The sequence below is a fragment of the Salvelinus fontinalis genome, chromosome 3, assembly GCF_029448725.1.
Source record: "Salvelinus fontinalis isolate EN_2023a chromosome 3, ASM2944872v1, whole genome shotgun sequence".
NCBI lineage: Eukaryota > Metazoa > Chordata > Actinopteri > Salmoniformes > Salmonidae > Salvelinus > Salvelinus fontinalis.
Window position 1 is genome coordinate 13,292,766 of NC_074667.1, and position 22,872 is coordinate 13,315,637.

The 22,872-nt window shown below is 43.4% G+C and overlaps 1 protein-coding gene across 1 annotated transcript; it reads right to left on the reverse strand.

Annotated features, from left to right (window-relative positions):
• Nucleotides 1-1,658: 1,658 nt before the first annotated feature.
• Nucleotides 1,659-21,634, reverse strand: slc22a7a (solute carrier family 22 member 7a). The gene is made up of 10 exons (XM_055906674.1): nucleotides 21,167-21,634; nucleotides 17,169-17,272; nucleotides 13,471-13,625; nucleotides 12,736-12,904; nucleotides 10,608-10,731; nucleotides 8,500-8,609; nucleotides 7,791-8,005; nucleotides 6,280-6,388; nucleotides 5,771-5,974; nucleotides 1,659-5,560 (listed from the first exon to the last, which is right to left on the reverse strand). The coding sequence occupies exons 1-10, from the start codon at nucleotides 21,539-21,541 to the stop codon at nucleotides 5,485-5,487; spliced, it is 1,641 nt and encodes a 546-aa protein (XP_055762649.1). The 5' UTR covers nucleotides 21,542-21,634; the 3' UTR covers nucleotides 1,659-5,484.
• Nucleotides 21,635-22,872: the final 1,238 nt, after the last annotated feature.

Consider the following 22,872-nt stretch of genomic DNA (forward strand, 5'->3'; position numbering starts at 1 on the left):
TTCAAATGGGCACTTAGATTAGGTTCTGCTCTGCTGTTACAATGCTTAGTAATATTAACACACAGCCTTACCAACAAAATTATTTTCATTTTAAGGGAAATATGGGTGGTGATAGGGGCCCGTCTTTTTTGGGGGTACCTGGGCCCGTCATGATTAAGATATGCTACTGGACAGAAGAGAACCAATCAATAAAAAATCACAACCCCCTTCATAATCGAGCATCATGCCTACAACATCAAGGAGCCTTTCCAGACTCTGAAGTCAGGAAGAATGAGTTCGGTGTCAGCCAGAATAACAGACTGTGGCTTAACCCTGGCAAATGCTAACATCCTTTGTTATGAGATAGTTTCCTATGTGCTTTACTTACTTGCAGTACACAATCACCTTCTCTGCATTTTCCTTTTGGTCTCGCAGCTGCTGTATGACCCAGGCCACCTCTGCTCAGATACCCCTCCTACCTCTGCAAGCGGTTATTGCCAGGTAAATATCAATGTATCATCCTGTGTGGCTCATTTGGTAACAGGGTAGAGCAAGCTAAGCCAAGGTTATGGGCTTAACCCCCACAAAGATCAGAGACATATACAAAAAATACAGTATTCAGTCTGTATAGTGTGAGCCACATTGGATTAAAATGTCAGCTAAGTGACATACTGTAGACTGAACAAACATATAAAGGAATATGTAACATTTCAAAGATTTACCTGAGTTACAGTTCAAATAATGAAGTCAACCAATTGAAATCAATTATTTAGGCCCTAATCTATGGATTTCACATGACTGGGAATACAGATATGCATCTGTTGGTCTAGGATGCCTTAAAAAGTGGGGGCATGGATCAGAAAACCGATCTGTATCTGGTGTGACCACCATTTGCCTCATGCAATGCAACACATCTCCTTCGCATAGAGATGATCAGGCTGTTGATTGTGGCCTGTGGAATGTTGTCCCACTCCTCTTCAATGACTGTGCGAAGTTGCTGGATATTGGCTGGAACTGGAACGCGCTGTCGTACACGTCAATCCAGAGCATCCCAAACATGCTCAATGGGTGACAATGTCTGGTGAGTATTCAGGCCATGGAAGAAATGGGACGTTTTCAGCTTCCAAGAATTGTGCACAGATCCTTGTGACATTGGGCTGTGCATTACCATGCTGAAACATGAGGTGATGGTGGCGGATGAATGGTACGACAATGGGCCTCAGGATCTTGTCACGGTATTTCTGTGCATTCAAATTGCCATCAATAAAAAGCATTTGTGTTTGTTGTTCATAGCTTATTCCTACCCATAACATAAACCCACCTCCACCACAGGGCACTCTGTTCACAACGTTGACATCGACAAACCGTTCTCCCACACAACACCTTACACGTGGTCTGTGGTTGTGAGGCCGGTTGGACGTACTGCCAAATTCTCTAAAATGACGGAGGAGGCTCTGTGGCATTGTGTTGTGTGACAAAATTGCACATTTTAGAGTGGCCTTTAATTGTCTCAAGCAGAAGGTGCACCTGTGTAATGACCATGCTGTTTAATCAGCTTCTTGATATGCCACACCTGTCAGGTGGATGGATTATCTTAGCAAAGGAGAAATACTCATTAACAGAGATGTAAACAACTTTGAGCGCAAAATTTGAGAGAAAAAAGTGTTTTTGTTCGTATGGAATATTTCTGGGATGTTTTATTTCATGAAACATGGGACCAACAACACTTTATATGTTGCGTTTATATTTTTGTTCTGTGTAAATGGCAATTTATTTTAAAAAAGAAACTGAGAGCAACAATAGATATAGCAAATCTATTCTATGATCCCCAGCAGAGATGATCTCTATCTCAGAAATTCCCAGGTGCATCCCGTCGATGAAATCTGTAACCATGGTTTCTGAAGAGGTGGTTCAGGAGCTTGGATAAAATCCAAATCACTGTGCCGAATACAACAGGTGTAGACTTTGCTGTTAAATGCTTACTTACGAGGCCTTTCCCAACAATGCAGAGTTAAAAAGTAAGAACATTTGCAAATCAAAATGGAACATCTTCATGAAATAAATAATAATTAGGCTATATGCAAGGAGTACCGATACCGAGTCAATATGCAGGGGTACTTAAGGTTGTTAAGGTAATACAGTATGTACATGTACTGTAGGTAGGGGTAAAAATGACTAGGCAAACTAGATAGATCACAAAAAGAGTAGTAGCAGCAGCGTATGTGGCGAGTGTGAAAGTGTGTACCATCAATATACAGCTGAAGTCGGAAGTTTACATACACTTAGGTTGGAGTCATTAAAACTTGTTTTTCAACCACTCCAAACATTTCTTGTTAACAAACTATAGTTTTGGCAAGTCGGTTAGGAGATCTACATTGTGCATGACACAAGTCATTTTTCCAACAATTGTTTACAGACAGATTATTTCACTTATAATTAACTGTATCACAAGCTGACTGTGCCTTTAAACAGCTTGGAAAATTCCAGAAAATAATGTCATGGCCTTAGAAGCTTCTGATAGGCTAATTGACATCATTTAAGTCAATTGGAGGTGTACCTGTGGATGTATTTCAAGGCCTACCTTCAAACTCAGTGCCTCTTTGCTTGAGATAATGGGAAAAGGAAAAGAAATCAGCCAAGACCTCAGAAAAAACATTGTAGACCTCCACAAGTCTGGTTCATCCTTGGGAGCAATTTCCAAACGCCTGCAGGTACCACATTCATCTGTACAAACAATAGTACACAAGTATAAACACCATGGGACCACACAGCCGTCATACCGCTCAGGAAGGAGACCCGTTCTGTCTACTAGAGATGAACATAAACTCAGCAAAAAAAGAAACGTCCCCTTTTCTTTTTTTCTGGTGTAACTGAGCCAGGTTTGTAAGCCTCCCTGCTCGCACACACTTTTCCAGTTCTTTTCCAGTTTGAGGTCAGGGTTTTGTAATGGCCACTCCAATACCTTGACATTGTTGTCCTTAAACCATTATGCCACAACTTTGGAAGCATGCTTGGGGGCATTGTCCATTTGGAAGACCCATTTGCGACCAAGCTTTAACTTCCTGACTGATGTCTTGAGATGTTGCTTCAATATATTCACATAACTTTCTTTCCTCATGATGCCATCTCTTTTGTGAAGTGCACCAATCCCTACTGCAGCAAAGCACCCCCACAACATGATGCTGCCACCCCCGAGCTTCACGGTTGGGATGGTGTTCTTCAGCTTGCAAGCATCCCCCTTTTTCCTCCAAACATAATGATGGTCATTTTGGCCGAACAAAAATGAAACATTTTTGTTTCATCTGACCAGAGGACATTTCTCCAAAAAGTACGATCTTTATCCCCATGTGCAGATGCAAACCGTAGTCTGGCTTTTTTATGGCGGTTTTGGAGCAGTGGCTTCTTCCTTGCTGAGCGGCCTTTCAGGTTAGGTCGATATAGGACTCGTTTTACTGTGGATATAGATACTTTTGTACCTGTTACCTCCAGCCTCTTCACAAGGTCCTTTGCTGTTGTTCTGGGATTGACTTGCACTTTTTGCACCAAAGTAAACTCAGCAAAAAAAGCAACTTCCTCTCACTGTCAACTGCATTTATTTTCAGCAAACTTAACATGTGTAAATATTTGTATGAACATAACAAGATTCAACAACTGAGACATAAACGGAACATGTTCCACAGACATGTGACTAACAGAAAGGAAATAATGTGTCCCTGAACAATGTGGGGGGGGGGGGGGGGGGGTTAAAATCAAAAGTAACAGTCAGTATCTGGTGTGGCCACCAGCTGCATTAAGTACTGTAGTGCATCTCCTCCTCATGGACTGCACCAGATTTTCCAGTTCTTGCTGTGAGATGTTACCCCACTCTTCCACCAAGGCACCTGCAAGTTCCCGGACATTTCTGGGGGGAATGGCCCTAGCCCTCACCCTCCGATCCAACAGGTCTCAGATGTGCTAAATGGGATTGAGATTCGGGCTCTTCGCTGTCCATGGCAGAACACTGACATTCCTGTCTTGAAGGAAATCACACACAGAACGAGCACTTTGGCTGGTGGCATTGTCATGCTGGAGTGTCATGTCAGGATGAGCCTGCAGAAAGGGTACCACATGAGGGAGGAGGATGTCTTCCCTGTAACGCACAGCGTTGAGATTGCCTGCAATAACAACAAGCTCAGTCCAATGATGCTGTGACACACCGCACCAGACCATGACGGACCCTCCTTCCTTTGATGATAAACGCGAATCCGACCATCACCCCTGGTGAGACAAAACCGTGGCTCGTCAGTGAAGAGCACTTTTTGCCAGTCCTGTCTGGTCTAGCAACGGTGGGTTTGTGCCCGTTGTTGCCGGTGATATCTGGTGAGGACCTGCCTTACAACAGACCTACAAGCCCTCAGTCCAACCTCTCTCAGCCTATTGCGAACAGTCTGAGCACTGATGGAGGGATTGTGTGTTCCTGGTGTAACTCGGGCAGTTGTTGTTGCCATGCTGTACCTGTCCCGCAGGTGTGATGTTCGGATATACCGATCCTGTGGAGGTGTTCTTACACGTGGTCTGCCACTGTGAGGATGATCAGCTGTCCGTCCTGTCTCCCTGTAGCGATGTCTTAAGTATCTCACAGTACGGACATTGCAATGTATTGCCCTGGCCACATCTGCAGTCCTCATGCCCCCTTGCAGCATTTCTAACGCACGTTCACGCAGATGAGCAGGGACCCTGGGCATCTTTCTTTTGGTGTTTTTCAGAGTCAGTAGAAAGGCCTCTTTAGTGTCCTAAGTTTTCATAACTGTGACCTTAATTGCCTACCGTCTGTAAACTGTTAGTATCTTAACAACCGTTCCACAGGTGCATGTTCATTAATTGTTAATGGTTCATTGAACAAGCATGGGAAACAGTGTTTAACCCTTTACAATGAAGATCTGTGAAGTTATTTGGATTTTTACGAATTATCTTTGAAAGACAGGAGGAATGGGACAAAATTCACCCAACTTATTGTGGGAAGCTTGTGGAAGCCTACTTGAAACGTTTGACCCAAGTTAAACAATTTAAAGGCAATGCTACCAAATACTAATTGAGTGTATGTAAACTTCTGACCCACTGGGAATGTGTTGAAAGAAATAAAAGCTGAAATAAATCATTCTCTCTACTATTATTCTGACATTTCACATTCTTCAAATAAAGTGGTGATCCTAACTGACCTAAGACAGGGAATTTTTACTAGGATTAAATGTCAGGAAATGTGAAAAACTGAGTTTAAATGTTTTTGGTTAAGGTGTATGTAAACTTCCGACTTCAACTGTACATGAGTTACACAACTAATTAATATAGACAATAGAATAGTGACATATACAATAGTGACATGCATGATACATGATATAGTGGAAAATGTCCATCATACTAAAGTTTTTAGGATATGACCATTGTAGGAAAAATTTGCCCAATTCAGCAGTTTGTGGAGCTATCAGGTCAGGACTTGGTACTGCAGCAGCCTTAGGAGTTGTGATCTCATGCTGAAGCTACCGGTAGTGAGTGTATTTCATTCAACTCAACCATGGCATCATTTCCAGACGTGTGCTTATGCCTACCAAGAAATGGGAAAACAATTAGGCACCTGACTTCGTCATATTAACATGAAAAAATGTTACAGTAGCTAATACATTGAGCAGCGATGGTTGCCAACTATTGTCTAGCAAGTTTGATAAGAATCTGTCACACTTTTCAATTGTTTAACCCAGCCTGTATTTACGGACTGAAGACGAGAGCTTATTGTGCAGAGTGTGTTTGACAGTACCTTCCCTCTACGTCGAGGATGTTTTCCGGAAGACACACATTCAGGGTCTCGGGCAGCAGGAAGACCACACAGCCGCTGCCAATGGCGGTGGCGGCGAAGATAAGTGGGGGCGTGAACACCCAATAGTCCTCCAGCAGCATGACCATGGGGACCAGTGAGCCCCCCATACGCCCCATGAATGAGGTGTAACCTAAACCACACTGTCTGAAGGAGGAGGGGAGTGCAAAGTCCGTGTTACCACAGTCTATCCTGGGGTCTCACTAAGAAAAGTTGCCTACTTTCTTACTTAAATTTCACAGTCAACTCTTAAAATGTGAGGAAACAAATGTATCCACAGTGGACAAAGTAGACTCTGCAAAGCATAATTGGGAAACGCAGAAGACTAAGAATGTCAAAAGTTTGAGAATGACCAATCAGACAATTCAACCATCATCGAAGAAAGTAAGGTGATTTAGGAGTAGTGTGCATATGCATGTAAGTTATGGCGCTAGTTTCACAGTCGCACTTACCTGAGAACGGTGGGATAGAGCTCTGCTGTGTAGAGAAAAGCTGTAGTGAAAGCAACTTCTGAGAAACCCTTCCCCACCACAGCTATGCAAGTGCGAACCAGGCCATTTTCTGGATGAAGAAACAAGAAGGATAGGATAAGAACAGGGGCGTCGTGATCCCCAAATCTGAGGGGCCACAAAGTATGTGAGGACGGCTGAGGGGTGTAAGTGGGGAGAATTTTGCATTTTTCAAACACCTGAAACAGCTTTTTCCAGCAATCTAGAGCGGCAATCATTATACTTAATTCTATGTACAAAAATATATCAATTTTTTCTATATGTCTAAGCATACGTCTTTTTTAAAGAAACGAAATATGCTTCTCTGCATCTCTGCAAAATTTGAGAGGCGCACCGCGATGCGGTGTGGAGCTTGATTTGGCCTGAGCATACCTCCGGAGACTCCGCAAATTGCATCACACCCTCCATATGAAGCCTCCGACCACATTTACGGATCAAGCTTAAATTGCCTTTGACTTGATTGATAGCTTGAAATAACTTCTTGATAGCTAGTTATGAGGGATGTCCACATACTTTTGTATATAGTGTATCTGGGTTAGCTACAACCAACTTTACAAAATTGCTAGGTGGCTAGTAGTATTACATTTTAGTAAATTTGACTAAATCACTCACTCAAAATGTACCAAGTATAATCTATTAAATGTATTAATATTATTTACATATTAATGTTTAAACAATAATCAAAAATTTGACTAGGGGAAGAACTATTCAGAGACTTGCAAAATGTAGATAACCTCTCTCAACAACAATTATACAGAGCAGGCCTGACACAAAATGTAGAAATAGTAGCTTACTTTGACAACAATTCAGTGAACGCAACAAGTATTAGAGAAGATACAAAACAGACAATTTTAAAAGGTACACAATTTCCCAATAAGATTTGTAGGACAAATTATTCATATTTCACACTGTCACATTTAGTGTTTGCATTTAGCCTACAACATGACATGGAGTTTCTGGAAGCATGACCCCATCCTTTAAAGTAGCACAGAACGAGTAGGACACCCAAAGTAGGTTTCTACACATCTCCCACTCTTTGCCCTGCGTCCACTCCGGATGCACACCACTCCCTCTCTTGTCTCTTTTGACCCTCCACCAACACGCCATTACATTATCTAAAGACCATTTTACACTCTGACCTCTCTGGAGCTTTCCCTTCATAATGGCCTTGGGGAAGTACGATTGGGCCTTACTATAACCACAACAATCAGTACGGTGGATGCCCATGAGTGCTCCCTATGGGCATGACGCCTCTGGATAAAAGTCCCAGGATAAGAGAAGAGCAACTGTGATATGCATATATCAAGTAGAAGAGCAACTGAGTTTTAAACCGTTGCATTGATATTCAATGTCACTGTTTAGTATTTTGTGAGTTGTTTTAATATGGCAGAAACTCCTCGATACAGGACCTGAAACCCAAGATGAGTGTGCATAGAGTGTTTTTAATAACCTACCTGTGGGGATAGCGGTATTGAGAGCTATCAGCGCTCCCGTGATGATGAGAGACCACGCCTGGCCATTTCTTCGGCCAATGCGATCCAAGGCGAAGTAGGCCCCCACTTTGGCTGGGACTTCAATTGCGCCGTAGACAAAATGAGTGAGGTACATGTTCAGACCAAACCCTGTAATCTTATAGCTGATCCCATAGTATGCGAACGACACAGCAAACCTTTTGGGAGGTAAATATAGGTAAAAACATTACTTGCAGTTTCAGTGAGGGCTCGACATATATTATAATCAGTAATTGGGGAAACTTAAAATATGAGTAAGTGAAAGAAGGGAAACATTTTATGGGGCAGAATGTTTTAATTAAAACGTGTTGAAAGTGGAATCATGGAGATTGCAGGTCTAAACTGGACACAAATGTACATGCATGCCACAAACTATACACACACACACACACCTATTTCTCTTCACAGCAGTAAGTCCACTCTCGCCCTAGCTTAGGGGCAGGCAGACTCTATATATCTCCAATCAAAGTTATGGGTGGAGTTGTGGAATCATAGACCTTTCAGGCCTAAACTGGAGACAAACACACTCATGCACAAACACACACACACATTTCTTCCCAAATACTCCACTCTCCCTAGCTTAGGGACAGGCAGCTTCGCTAATTGTCTGTCTCGTCAAAAAGGTCAAGGGTGAAACATTTTTTCCTCATACCAGAATATTCCTGAGCAAATAGTGATTTTCCTGAGCTTGGGTGTCTTGACCAGATCCAAGTAGGAATAGTTCTTAGTGGCAACCTCAGAAACAGTTACCTTCCTCAAAGTCTAAGATAAGAACGAATTAGAATATAAAGTTCAGAGGTTAATGTTCAGATATATTTTATTAGTCAAGTTTCAGTAGAATAATTTTGGTCTGCATTTATTCTATAATGCTCAATAGGTAATAAGCAGAGCTTTGCAAAACATTTTTGTTTTAAACAATTGGACAAAATGTAAAACCTCCAAGATAAATTGTATTTTGTACAAAAGTTTTCATTCAAATGTCAGATGAATTTCAGGATTTATCAATTTGTTCTCAAACACATGTATTTTAAGACATGAGAAAATGATGGTGTTTCGTTTACATTTCATTCAATTATGTATTTACTGTGTCTTCAGAAATTATTCATACTTATTCCACATTTTGTTGTGTAACAGCATGATTTTAAAATGGATGAAATGGATATTTTTTCTCACCCATCTACACACAATGCTCCATAATGACAAATTGAAAATACGTTTTTATACATTTAAGAAAATGTATTGAAAATGAAATACAGAAATATCTCATTTACATAAGTATTCATACCCCGGAGTCAATACTTTGATGAAGCACCTTTGGCAGTGATTACAGCTGTGAGTCTTCCTAGGTAAGTCTCGAAGAGCTTTCCACACCTGGATTGTGGATTGACATTTTTTATTTTTTATTATTCAAGCTCTGTCAAGTTGGTTGCTGATCATTGCTAGATAACCGATTTCAGGTCTTGCCATATATTTTATAGTAGATATAAGTAAAAACTAACTCGGCCACTCAGAAACATTCACTGTCTTCTTGGTAAGCAACTCCAGTGAGATTTGGCCTTGTGTTTTCGGTTATTATCCAGCTGAAATGTGAATTAATCTCCCAGTGTCTGGTGGAAAACACACTGATCCAGCTTTTCCTCTAGGATTGTGTCTGTGCTTAGCTCTATTCCGTAAATTTTTTATCCTGAAAAACTCCCCAGTCCTTAACAATTACAAGCATACCAACAAGATGATGCAGCCACCACTATGCTTAAACATATGGAGAGTGATAGTATGTAATGTGTTGTATTGGATTTGCCCCAAACATGACACATTCAGGACAAAAAGTGAATTACTTTGCCAGATTTTTTCCAGCATTACTTTAGTGCCTTGTCGCAAACAAGATGCATGTTTTGGAATCTTTTTATTCTGTATTGGCTTCCTTCTTTTCGCTACAATGTTGTTGATCCATCCTCAGTTTTCTCCTATCACAGCCATTAAACTCTGTGACTGTTTTAAAGTCACCATTGGCCTCATATTGAAATCCCTTAGTGGTTTCCTTCCTCTCTGGAGGAAGGACACCTGTATCTTTGTAGTGACTGGGTGTATTGATACACCATCCAAATTGTAATTTTCAACTTCACCATGCACAAGGGGATATTTAATGTCTGTTACATTTTTGTAACAGATCTACAATAGGTGCCCTTGTTTGGGATGCATTGGAAAAACTCCCTGGTCTTTGTGGTTGAATATGTGTTTCACTGCTAGACTGAGGGACCTTACAAATAATTGTATGTGTGGGGTACAGAGACGAGGTAATCATTCAAAAATAATGTTAAACACTTATTGCAAACAGAGTGTGTCCATGCAACTTATTATGTGACTTGTTAAGCACATTTTGCCATTACAAAAGGGTTGAATATCCTAGTTACTGACTCAAGAATTATGATATTTTAATATTCATACTTTTTTTCATTCAGGCTGTAACACAAAAAAAATTGGGAAAAATTCAAGGGGTTTGAATAGTTTCTGAAGGCAATGTATTTACATTTATTTTTTGATAGTACCCAGGGCTGGAGTAAATTTAAATCCCAGGCAATTCAGGAAGTGTACTGAAATTCCAATTACAAATCCAATTCCCTTCAATGCTTTTCAATTCGAAAAATGTGGAATTGGAATTCAGAATTGATTGGAATTGAAATGGACCCCTACCCTGATAGCAGAACATTATTAAACTGAGAAGAAAGAGTCCCTAGTGTACACCTGGGTTCGTTAACTCACCTCAGTGTCTAGTTTTGCAGCGTAACCATACTTCCCATTCATTATGGCACACTGCACCAAATACTTCTTTGCCTCCTTAACTTTGCCTTTGGCCAGTAGCCATCTGGCAGACTCGGGTATCCACCTAAACGAAGAAAAGAAAATCTGGACGTTATATTTGTCATTATCCACTGCTGTAACAGGATAATATCTTGGACACAAAATCTGAGATTCAAACCATGAGCACATTGATTCATTAATAACCTTTAATAATAATAATGCACTTTAATCCTTCATCAATCACTGTACTGTTATTCGTTTTGTTTCATTCGTAACTCTACATTAGATGTACTGCATAACGCTAACATGTGGGAACACATCATACGTATGTCTTCTTTTCCATTGGCAACTTTCAAATGTATGTAGTTCTGTCCTTGAGCTGTTCTTGTCTATTGATGTTCTGTATTATGTCATTCTGTATTATGTTACATTTGAGCAAATGTATAAAACTAAAACTGAAATATCACATTTACATAAGTATTCAGACCCTTTACTCAGTACTTTGTTGAAGCACCTGTGGCAGCGATTACAGCCTTAAGTCTTATTAGGTATGACGCTACAAGCTTGGCACACCTGTATTTGGGGAGTTTCTCCCATTTTTCTCTGCAGATCCTTTCAAGCTCTGTCAGGTCGGATGGGGAGCGTTGCTGCACAGCTATCTTCAGGTCTCTCCAGAGATGTTCGATCGGGTTCGGGTTCTGGCTGGGCCACTCAAGGACATTCAGATACTTGACCCGACGCCACTCCTGCGTTGTCTTGGCTGTGTGCTTAGGGTCGTTGTCCTGTTGGAAGGTGAATCTTCGCCCCAGTCTGAGGTCCTGACACTCTGGAGCAGGTTTTCGTGAAGGATCTCTCTGTACTTTGCACCATTCATCTTTCCCTCAACCTGACTGGTCTCCTAGTCCCTGCCGCTGAAAAATATCCCCACAGCATGATGCTGTCACCACCATGCTTCACCATAGGGATGGTGCCAGGTTTTCTCCAGACGTGACAAATAGTTCAATCTTGGTTTCAGCAGACCAGAGAATTTTGTTTATGATGGTCTGAGAGTCCTTTAGGTGCCTTTTTGCAAATTCCAAGCTGGCTGTCATGTGCCTTTTACGTCTGGCCACTCTACATTGAAGGCCTGATTAGTGGAGTGTTGCAGAGATGGTTGTCCTTCTGGAAAGTTCTCTCATCTCCAGAGGAACTCTGGAGCTCTGTCAGAGTGACCATCGGGTTCTTGGTCACCTCCCTGACCAAGGGCCTTCTCCCCCGATTGCTCTGTTTGGCCGGGCAGCCAGCTCTAGGAAGGGTCTTGGTGGTTCCAAACTTCTTCCATTTAAGAATGATGGAGGCCACTGTGTTCTTGGGGACCTTCAACCCTGCAGATATTTTTTGTAACCTTCCCCAGATCTGTGCCTCAACACAATCCTGTCTCAGAGCTCTACGAACAATTCCTTCGACCTCATGGCTTGGTTTTTGCTCTGACATGCACTGTCAACTGTGGGATCTTATATAGACAGGTGTGTGCCTTTCCAAATAATGTCAAATCAATTGAATTTACCACAGGTGGACACCCAAATTGTATAAACATATTTCAGTTTCTTGTTTGTAATACATTTGCAAAAATGTCTACAAATCTGTGTTCGCTTTGTCATTATGGGGTATTGTGTGTAGATTGATGTGAAAAAAATAATACATTTCAGAATAAGGCTGTAATGTAACAAAGTGTGGAACAGGGAAAGGGGGAAGAATACTTTCCGAATGCACTGTATGTCATGGCTATGATGTTATTGACTATGGGCTATTCAGGTCTTGCTCCAAAACCACTTCTATAGTATCACAGCAAAAATCTGTAAGATACTGTCCTTTTTTTTTTTTTTAATAGTCTGTTTAATGAGATTTTTGTGACATTTCAAGTGTAAAGATGGACAGATTACTCAATTAATTTCCTTCCCACATTTGTCAGACATATACTGTCTTTTACAGGGTTGGACTTCATTCCATTTCAATTCAGGAAGTACACTGAAATTCAAGTTTACTTCCTGAATTGACTGAATTGAAATGGCATTGCCCCCAACCTGGAGTTTTTCTAGCCCCATCTTACCACCAGGAGATGATTGCAGCGATGCAGGGGGACGTCACCACCAGCATGAGATATCTCCAGTCTCGTATGAAGTATGCCAGGAGGGCCAGGAGCATGTTGCCCACACTCCAGCCCAGACTGATAATGGTCCCTGTGAAGGTGCGATGCTTAATGTCCGTCCACTCTATACCTGGAGGGAAAAACACAACTGCAACTTACCTCTGTGTACAGTAAATAGCATTTATGGGATAGGTAAAAAAATAAATATTGTCAGGGTAGTCCTTTAGGACTGATTTTGGGCCCATTGCTTTAAAACGACTGTCTGGGATCTGGAAGTCTGTTCAATGGACATTTCAATTCTTGATGAAGCCTCAAACGGGCTTTCACTATCATAACCCAAAATATAACGTCTTACCTTTATTGTTCTCAAACAAGAATGTAAACAAACCATGTATAGCTTTGTTTAAAACTGTCATGTGGATGTCATGGACTGTAAGTCCTTGCATCCATAGCTCTGTCTATAAATTTGAGAGGGGTTATATTTTCCATTGGACGTTCAGTCCTTGCATCCATAGCTTTGTCTATAAATTTGAGAGGGGTTACATTTCCCAGTGGATGTTCAGTCCTTGTATCCATAGCTCTGTCTATTAATTTGAGTGTGGCTGCATTGTTGTTGTTTGAACTACAGATTGCCCCTTTAATCAACACATATCATGTTATAGGAAACCCAGTGGGGGTTAAAGATCATAATAGTACTCAGGGCAAGAGTGGTAATGGTCATTCCCGTCAGTGCGACTCCACAGAGGGTTCTGGTCACGGCAAACATGACGTAAGAGACAGAGAAGGCGGACATGGTTCCGAACACGGCACTGGCCACGAAGGACACTAGGATCATGGGCTTCCGACCAAATCTGCAGCAGGAGAGAAAGGGGAAAGATTCAGAGTTCTTTCAGCGGTCTTCACTGTCTGAATGTCTGCCACAAAATACAGAAGTACAGCGCTTTCTCTCCCCAAAAAAATGATTTTAACCACTAGCCCTAACCCTGACCTTAATCCAAATGTTAACCTGACTAACTTGGTCATCGAATTCTGATGATATAGGAATTTGAGTCATTTGTAGCATCTAATAAGTAAGGACATTCTCTTTTATTGTGACCATTAGTCTGCAGCTAATGTATGACTGTCTACTTCTATCGAGACCTGTAACGGTGGTCCTCCTCCTCTTCAACCGAAAAGGGGGAGTAGTGATGGAACCAAGATGCAGCGGATTGTGAAGACATGATTTTAATAAACAAGACGGAAAAAACACGAAACGAAATACACTTGACTAATTAACAAAACGGAGTAGACAAACCTGGACATACGAACTTACAATAAAACACGAGAACGCACGAACAGGGAAAATAGCCTACACATAAATGACGGTGAACAAACAAACCGAACAGTCCCGTATGGTGCGACAAACACTGACACAGGAGACAACCACCCACAACGAACACTGTGAAACAACCTACCTAAATATGACTCTCAATTAGAGGAACGCCAAACACCTGCCTCTAATTAAGAGCCATACCAGGCAACCCATAAACCAACATAGAAACAGAAAACATAGAATGCCCACCCAAACTCACGTCCTGACCAACTAACACATACAACAAACTAACAGAAATAGGTCAGGAACGTGACATAACCCCCCCCATAAGGTGCGAACTCCGGGCGCACCAGCACAAAGTCTAGGGAAGGGTCTGGGTGGGCATCTGACCACGGTGGTGGCTCAGGCTCAGGGCGAGGTCCCCACCCCACCATAGTCAATCCCAGCTTACCTCTCCCCCTACAAATGACCACCCTCATATTACCCCCACTTAATCTTTTGGGTAACATCGACACAAGGGGCAGCACCGGGATAGAGGGATAGCTCAGGACAGAGGGATAGCTCAGGACAGAGGGATAGCTCAGGATAGAGAGGTAGCTCAGGATAGAGAGGTAGCTCAGGATAGAGGGGCAACTCCGGACTGAAAGGCAGCTCCGGACAGAGAGACAGCTCTGGACTGAGGGGCAGTTCTGGATAAATAGCCGCTCTGGGCTGAGGGACAGCTCATGACTGGCTGACGGCTCTGGACGCTCATGGCTGGCTGACGGCTCTGGACGCTCATGGCTGGCTGACGGCTCTGGACGCTCATGGCTGGCTGACGGCTCTGGACGCTCATGGCTGGCTGACGGCTCTGGACGCTCATGGCTCACTGACGGCTCTGGCAGATCCTGTCTGGTTGGCGGCTCTGGCAGATCCTGTCTGGTTGGCGGCTCTGGCAGATCCTGTCTGGTTGGCGGCTCTGGCAGATCCTGTCTGGTTGGCGGCTCTGGCAGATCCTGACTGACGAATGGCTCTAGCGGCTCCTGACTGACTAACGGCTCGGGACAGACGGGCGGCTCTAATGGCTCGGGACAGACGGATGGCTCAGACGGTTCTGGGGAGACGGATGGCTCAGACGGCGCTGGGGAGACGGATGGCTCAGACTGATCCTGTCTGGCGGAAGGCTTTGGCTGCTCCTGTCTGGCGGAAGGCTCTGTAGGCTCATGGCAGACGGGCAGTTCATGCGGCGCTTGGCAGACGGACAGTTCAGGCGCCGTTGGGCAGACGGCAGACTCTGGCCGGCTGAGACGCACTGTAGGCCTGGTGCGTGGTGCCGGAACTGGAGGCACCGGACTGGAGACACGCACTTCAAGCCTAGTGCGGGGAGCAGGGACAGGGCACACTGGACTCTCAAAACGTACTATATGCCTGGTGCGTGGTACCGGCACTGGTGGCACCGGGCTAAGTGCACGCACCTCAGGACGAGTACAGGGAGAAGGAACAGTGTGAACAGGGCTCCGGAGACGCACAGGTGGCTTAGTGCGCGGTGCAGGAACTGGAGGCACCGGACTGGAGACACGCACCATAGAGAGAGTGCGTGGAGGAGGAACAGGGCTCTGAAAACGCACTGGAAGACTGGTGCGTGGTGTAGGCACTGGTGGTACTGGGCTGGGGCGGGGAGGTAGTGCCGGAAATACCGGACCGTGCAGGCGTACTGGCTCCCTTGAGCACCGAGCCTGCCCAAAATTACCTGGTTGAATGCTCCCCGTCGCCCGACCAGTGCGGGGAGGTGGAATAACCCGCACCGGGCTATGTAGGCGAACCGGGGACACCATGCGTAAGGCTGGTGCCATGTAAGCCGGCCCAAGGAGACGTACTGGTGGCCAGATATGTAGAGCCGGCCTCATGGCACTTGGCTCAATGCTCAATCTAGCCCTACCAGTGCGGGGAGGTGGAATAACCCGCACTGGGCTATGCACCCATACAGGAGACACCGTGCGCTCTACTGCGTAACACGGCGTCTGCCCGTACTCCCGCTCTCCACGGTTAGCCTGGGAAGTGGGCGCAGGTCTCCTACCTGCCCTTGGCCCACTACCTCTTAGCCTCCCCCCCCCCCAAGAAATTTTTGGGTGGTACTCACGGGCTTTTCGGGCTTCCGTGCTAGACGGGTCCCCTCATAACTCCGGTTCCCTTCTCCGGTTGCCTCTGCTCTCCTCAGTGCCTCCAGCTGTTCCCATGGGAGGCGATCCCTTCCAGTCAGGATCTCCTCCCATGTGTAGCAACCTTTCCCTTCCAAAACATCCTCCCAAGTCCATTCCTCCTTCTTGCGCTGTCCCTTCCTCCGATTTCCTCGCTGCTTGATTCTGGATTGGTGGGTGGTTCTGTAACGGTGGTCCTCCTCCTCTTCAACCGAAAAGGGGGAGTAGTGATGGAACCAAGATGCAGCGGATTGTGAAGACATGATTTTAATAAACAAGACGGAAAAAACACGAAACGAAATACACTTGACTAATTAACAAAACGGAGTAGACAAACCTGGACATACGAACTTACAATAAAACACGAGAACGCACGAACAGGGAAAATAGCCTACACATAAATGACGATGAACAAACAAACCGAACAGTCCCGTATGGTGCGACAAACACTGACACAGGAGACAACCACCCACAACGAACACTGTGAAACAACCTACCTAAATATGACTCTCAATTAGAGGAACGCCAAACACCTGCCTCTAATTAAGAGCCATACCAGGCAACCCATAAACCAACATAGAAACAGAAAACATAGAATGCCCACCCAAACTCACGTCCTGACCAACTAACACATACAACAAACTAACAGAAATAGGTCAGGAACGTGACAAGACCGTGTTAAGAAAGCAATGCCAATTTTCTTGTTTCATGTTGAGAAAAGACAACACAGTTTCGAAACATGGCCAAGCCTATGTTTTGTAAATTATGTTTGTATGCAAGATGCTGTGGTCAAGTGATAACATGCATGTCCTGTAAATGTTGAATTTGGGAACATTAATATTGTCAAATATTTGTCACAGTCATTACCATAGAATAATTAGATTCTAATAGGATAAATAACATACTTATCTGAGAGGTATCCAAATATAACTGCACCGATTGTGACTCCAACGAAAAAGAAAGTAGCAACGGCCTGGTTTAATTTCTTACGGTCACACACCAAATCCCACTGTGAAAAAATAAACAGGTTCATAAATCAGAATTAACCCCCAGTTCCACCAGTTTTCCCCACAAGCACCCCAAGGTGTCATAAAACAGCAAACAAGGCCTTTCATACACCACAATGTGAAAAGAAATGATCCAAGCCAGCACAGTTCGGTTTGGGTCAGCCATGTAGGGTAAAGACTTGGGCTGCAGTGTGACCGTATTACCGCCACACTGGCAGTCATGAGTCAAGACCGCATAAAATTCCATGTGGCAGTTGAGTCACGGTAATCTCCTCTTATTCACTCTGGACAGGCTTTGATAGTACCCAACTCACAAATGACCATCAAGTCCTAATGGCCTGGTACTCAGGGCTCCATTGTCCCTCTAACCACTCTGACATCAACGCAAATGGAATAGAAAATCACATCAAACACTTATCAGAAAAACAGTATCATGCTTTTCAAACTCACCTCACTGTGATGATCAATTTAAAGAAAGATGTTCAACAGCAGGTTGAAACTGAGTGTAAAACATGGTCGTTGTGGATGTTGTTTCAAAGCCTAACACAACAAAATGGACAGCTCTTTCTAAGATGATTATTCATTCAAAACACCTATACGAATATTGGAGCTTAAGCAATCGCATAGGCTTATGAGCTCAAGCCCAAAGAAAAACCCCTGAATACATACAGTTGAAGTAGGAAGTTTACATACACCTTAGCCAAATACATTTAAACTCAGTTTTTCACAATTCCTGACATTTAATCCTAGTAAAAATTCCCTGTCTTAGGTCAGTTAGGATCACCACTTTATTTTAAGAATGTGAAATGTCAGAATAATAGTAGAGAGAATGATTTATTTCAGCTTGTATTTCTTTCATCATATTCCCAGTGGGTCAGACGTTTACATACACTCAATTAGTATTTGGTAGCAGTGCCTTTAATTTGTTTAACTTAGGTCAAACGTTTCAGGTAGCCTTCCACAAGCTTCCCACAATAAGTTGGGTGAATTTTGGCCCATTCCTGACAGAGCTGGTGTAACTGAGTCAGGTTTGTAGGCCTCCTTGCTCGCACACGCTTTTTTAGTTCTGCCCACAAATTCTCTATAGGATTGAGGTCAGGGCTTTGTAATGGCCACTCCAATATCTTGACTTTGCCACAACTTTAGAAGTATGCTTGGGGTCATTGTCCATTTGGAAGACCCATTTGCGATCAAGCTTTAACTTCCTGACTGATGTCTTGAGCTGTTGCTTCAATATATCCACCTAATTTTCTCTCCTCATGATGCCATCTATTTTGTGAAATGCACCAGTCCCTCCTACAGAAAAGCACCAAATCAAATCAAATCAAATTTTATTTACCACATACACATGGTTAGCAGATGTTAACAACATGATGCTGTCACCCCCTTGCTTCACGTTTGGGATGGTGTTCTTCAGCTTGTAAGCCTCTCCCTTTTTCCTCCAAACATAACGATGGTCATTATGGCCAAACAGTTCTATTTTTGTTTCATCAGACCAGAGGACATTTCTCCAAAAAGTAAGATTTCTCCAAAAAGTTCAATCTTTGCCCCCATGTGCAGTTGCAAACCGTAGTCTGGCTTTTTTATGGCGGTTTTGGAGCAGTGGCTTCTTCCTTGCTGAGCGGCCTTTCAGGTTATGTCGATATAGGACTTGTTTTACTGTGGATATAGATACTTTTGTACCTGTTTCCTCCTGCATCTTCACAAGGTCCTTTGCTGTTGTTCTGGGATTGATTTGCACTTTTTGCACCCCAGCACGTTCATCTCTAGGAGACAGAACGCGTCTCCTTCCTTAGCGGTATGACGGCTGCGTGGTCCCATAATGTTTATACTTGCGTACTGTTGTTTGTACAGAGAGCGTGGTACCTTCAGGCGTTTGGAAATTGCTCCCAAGGCTGAACCAGACAACCAGGTCTACAATTTTTTTCTGAGGTCTTGGCTGATTTATTTCGATTTCCCCATGATCTCAAGCAAAGAGGCACTGAGTTTGAAGGTAGGCCTTGAAATACATCCACAGGTACACCTCCAATTGACTCAAATGATGTAATTTAGCCGATCAGAAGCTTCTAAAGCTATGACATCATTTTCTGGAATTTTCCAAGCTGTTTAAAGGCACAGTCAACTTAGTGTATGTAAACTTCTGACCCACTGGAATTGTGATACAGTGAATTATAAGTTAAATAATCTGTCTGTAAACAATTGTTGGAAAAATTACTTATGTCATGCACAAAGTAAATGTCCTAACCGACTTGTCAAAACTATAGTTTGTTAACAAGAAATTTGTGGAGTGGTTGAAAAACGAGTTTTAATGACCCCAACCTGAGTGTAAACTTCCGACTTCCACAAATTACGGATGGCAGAAGAACAGATTTTCTGAAGACGTATTTTTGGTAATTCCCAGCTGCACATGATGATGGAGCACATGATGACTGGGAGTGTGACAAAGTCATAGGTCACATGTTATTTGGATAGACAACAACAGATCTGTTGATGCTCAATCTATCACCCTATCAACTCATCAACTGCATCTCTGTTGATATGCAACAGCTTGCTCACGTGAAGGCTTTTGTTGGGGCTACAATTTAAGATTAGGGTAAAGGGGGATACCTAGTCAGTTGTACAACTGAATGCGTTCAACTGAAATGTGTCTTCCGCATTTAACCCAACCCCTCTGAATCAAAGAGGTGTGAGGCGCTGCCTTAATCGACATCCACGTCATCGGCGCCCGGGGAAGGTTAGTGGATAGTTAGTTGAATAATTGTTGAGAGTTAATGGAACGCCTATAACCTATATAACCATATATTGCAACATCACAAACACCTCATTACCACAAACCACCACATCATCATACAATTCATCGAAGATGGGTAAAGCCATAACAAATGAAAACCAATGGAATGGATAAAAAAAAATATTTTACCAGGTAAATTGACTGTGAACACATTCTCATTTACAGCAACGAGCTGGGGAATAGTTACAGGGGATGAATGAGACAATTGTAAACTGGGGATGATTAGGTGACCATGATGGTATGAGAGCCAGATTGGGAATTTAGCCAGGACACCAGGGTTAACATCCCTAATCTTACAATAAGTGCCATGGACTCTTTTAGTGACCACAGAGAGTCAGGAGACCTGTTTAACATCCCAGCCAAAAGACAGCACCCCAACATTGCCCTGGGGAATTGGGATATTTTTTTATACCAGAGGAAAGAGTGCCTCCTACGGGGCCTCCAACACAACTTCCAGCAGCATCTGGTCTCCCATCCAGGGACTGACCAGTACCAACCCTGTGTAGCTTCAGAAACAAGCCAGCAGTGGGATGGAGGATGGTATGCTGCTGGCCTATTGTACACTGTGTTACATATGCTGTGGTTATGAATCTGATTGGCCATCTCTTGGTAAAATATGCATGTATAAAAAATTACAATGGCAGTGCTATTTATAGCTACACAAGCTAACCACCATTCTATCAAATATTCAGTTGGAGTTACTGTAGTCATGGAAACAAATGATATTGGGGAAGTTTTACAGTTTGATCATTTTTTTCTTCTGATTGACAGAAACTACAAACAGGGTAACAATTAACATGAACTGCATGTTCACGAAGCATACATTAGACATCTATAAGCACATTAACATGACATTACATCTACATAAGGCATCAAACCCATTGGTACAAGTGTTCTGGAGGTAGGAGCTTAGACTGCTAGACCACCATTGTGGGCAACAGTGTTATTTTTTTTAATTTTACCTTTTTTTTTAACTATGTAGAACAAGGGGAGGAACGATAGATTTTTACCTTGTCAGCTCGGGGATTCGATCTTGCAACCTTTCGGTTACTAGTCCAACACTAACCACTAGGCTACCCTGCCGCCCCGTTAATAATGACATTACCTGGGTGGCAGTGGTGGATGTGAACTGGGAACGGTCGTACACCCAGCCGTCCTGGCACGGCACCGACATGGACACATTGGTGTAGTTGGAGTGGCCAAGGTCAAGGGTCACCAGAGTGGCAAAGGCCCTGCAGGAGCTGAAGGAGCCGTCGGCTTCACGAGGGACCCTGAGGGCCAACGTCATGGGGTCGGCCAGGGTTTGGGGTCCATCTCCATGGATCCCGAGGGCGCAGTGGTGCGGAGGCACACCCGAGATGAAGTTGTGCAGGAGAAAGTGGAGGGGGAGAATGACCCTGGGCAAGCAGAGCAAGTGGAGCATGAGGAACTGAAACTTGGAGAAGCCACCCACCTCGTCCAACACCTCCTCGAACCTCATCCCGAGAGTGTATGAGTGTGCGTGTGTGTAAAGTCAGACAACACAGGCCTCCTTTTTCCTTCTTCCCTCTCTGTCTTCTCTCCCCCAGGAATAGGAGTCTCTCAATGTGGAGTACCCAACAGAGGGAGGGAGGGTCTTATTCAGTGTAAGTGTGCAAATTGAGGCACACCATAGGCCTTGCCTCTGATTCCCACACTGTCTGTGGATAATCCCAATATAATACACTACTCATCGTAGTATTTCATAGCGCTAGCTTCTGTCGTACGCCTGTTGAACTGTGAGACACACAAACACTCCTTTGTGTAAAATGGTATGCGTGAAATAGTACTCACAGGGATCCTCTTCACCAGAACTTCTCACCTGACCAACAGCGAAAAAGCAGATCTAATACATTAGCTCTGGCAAGAGCTCCTTCCTGAAATCCATCGTAATAGTGCTGGTTGTGTAAGATGTAAACTAATGACCAGATAGAACTAATAATGAAGATGATCCCTGTCTAACTCTTGAGCATATGTTGGCTTCCATCTATGATTTAGAAAATGTGATTTTATACTGAACAAATGCAACATAATTGCAACAGGCAACAATTTCAACGATTTTACTGAGTTACGGTTCATATAAGGAAATCAGTCAATTGAAATAAATTCATTAGGCCCTAATCTATGGTTTTCACATGACTGGGCAGGGACGCCCATCCACGGGAGCCAGGTCCAGCCAATCAGAATGAGTTTTATTACAGACAAAAATACTCCTCAGCTTCATCAGCTGTCTGGGTGGCTGGTCTCAGACGATCCCGCAGGTGAAGAAGCCGGATGTGGAGGTCCTACGCTTGCATGGTTACACATGGTCTGCGGTTGTGAGGCCAGTTGGATGTACTGCCAAATTCTCGAAAATGACTTTGGAAGCAGCTTATGGTAGAGAAATGTACATTAAATTCTCTGGCAACAGTTCTGGTGGACAATCCTGCAGTCAGTATATCAATTGCACACGCTCATTCAAAACTTGAGACATCTGTGGCATTGCAACACAACTTAACATTTCAGAGTGGCCTTTAATTGTCCCCAGCATAAGGTGCACCTGTGTAATGATTTTGCTGTTTAATCAGCTTCTTGATATGCCACACCTGTCAGGTGGATTGATTATCTTGGTAAAGGAGAAATGATCACTAGCAGGGTTGTAAGCAAATATGTGCACAAAATTTGAGATGGGTGTAATGGTCATATGGATTGAGAAAATATTGTTTTATTTAACATATAAGGCAGGTGTGGTACATGGCAAACATACCATGGCTAAGGGCGGTTCTTATGCAAGACGCAACGTGGAGTGCCTGG

What these genes read in the sequence shown, in the direction of transcription:
- slc22a7a (XM_055906674.1), bottom strand. Translation starts at nt 21,541, where the DNA reads ATGAGGTTCGAGGAGGTGTTGGACGAGGTGGGTGGCTTCTCCAAGTTT. An exon ending in CAATACCGCTATCCCCACAG is followed by an intron (nt 6,389 to 7,790) that starts GTAGGTTATTAA and finishes TTCTTCATCCAG; the next exon opens with AAAATGGCCTGGTTCGCACT. An exon ending in CTCTATCCCACCGTTCTCAG is followed by an intron (nt 5,975 to 6,279) that starts GTAAGTGCGACT and finishes CTCCTCCTTCAG; the next exon opens with ACAGTGTGGTTTAGGTTACA.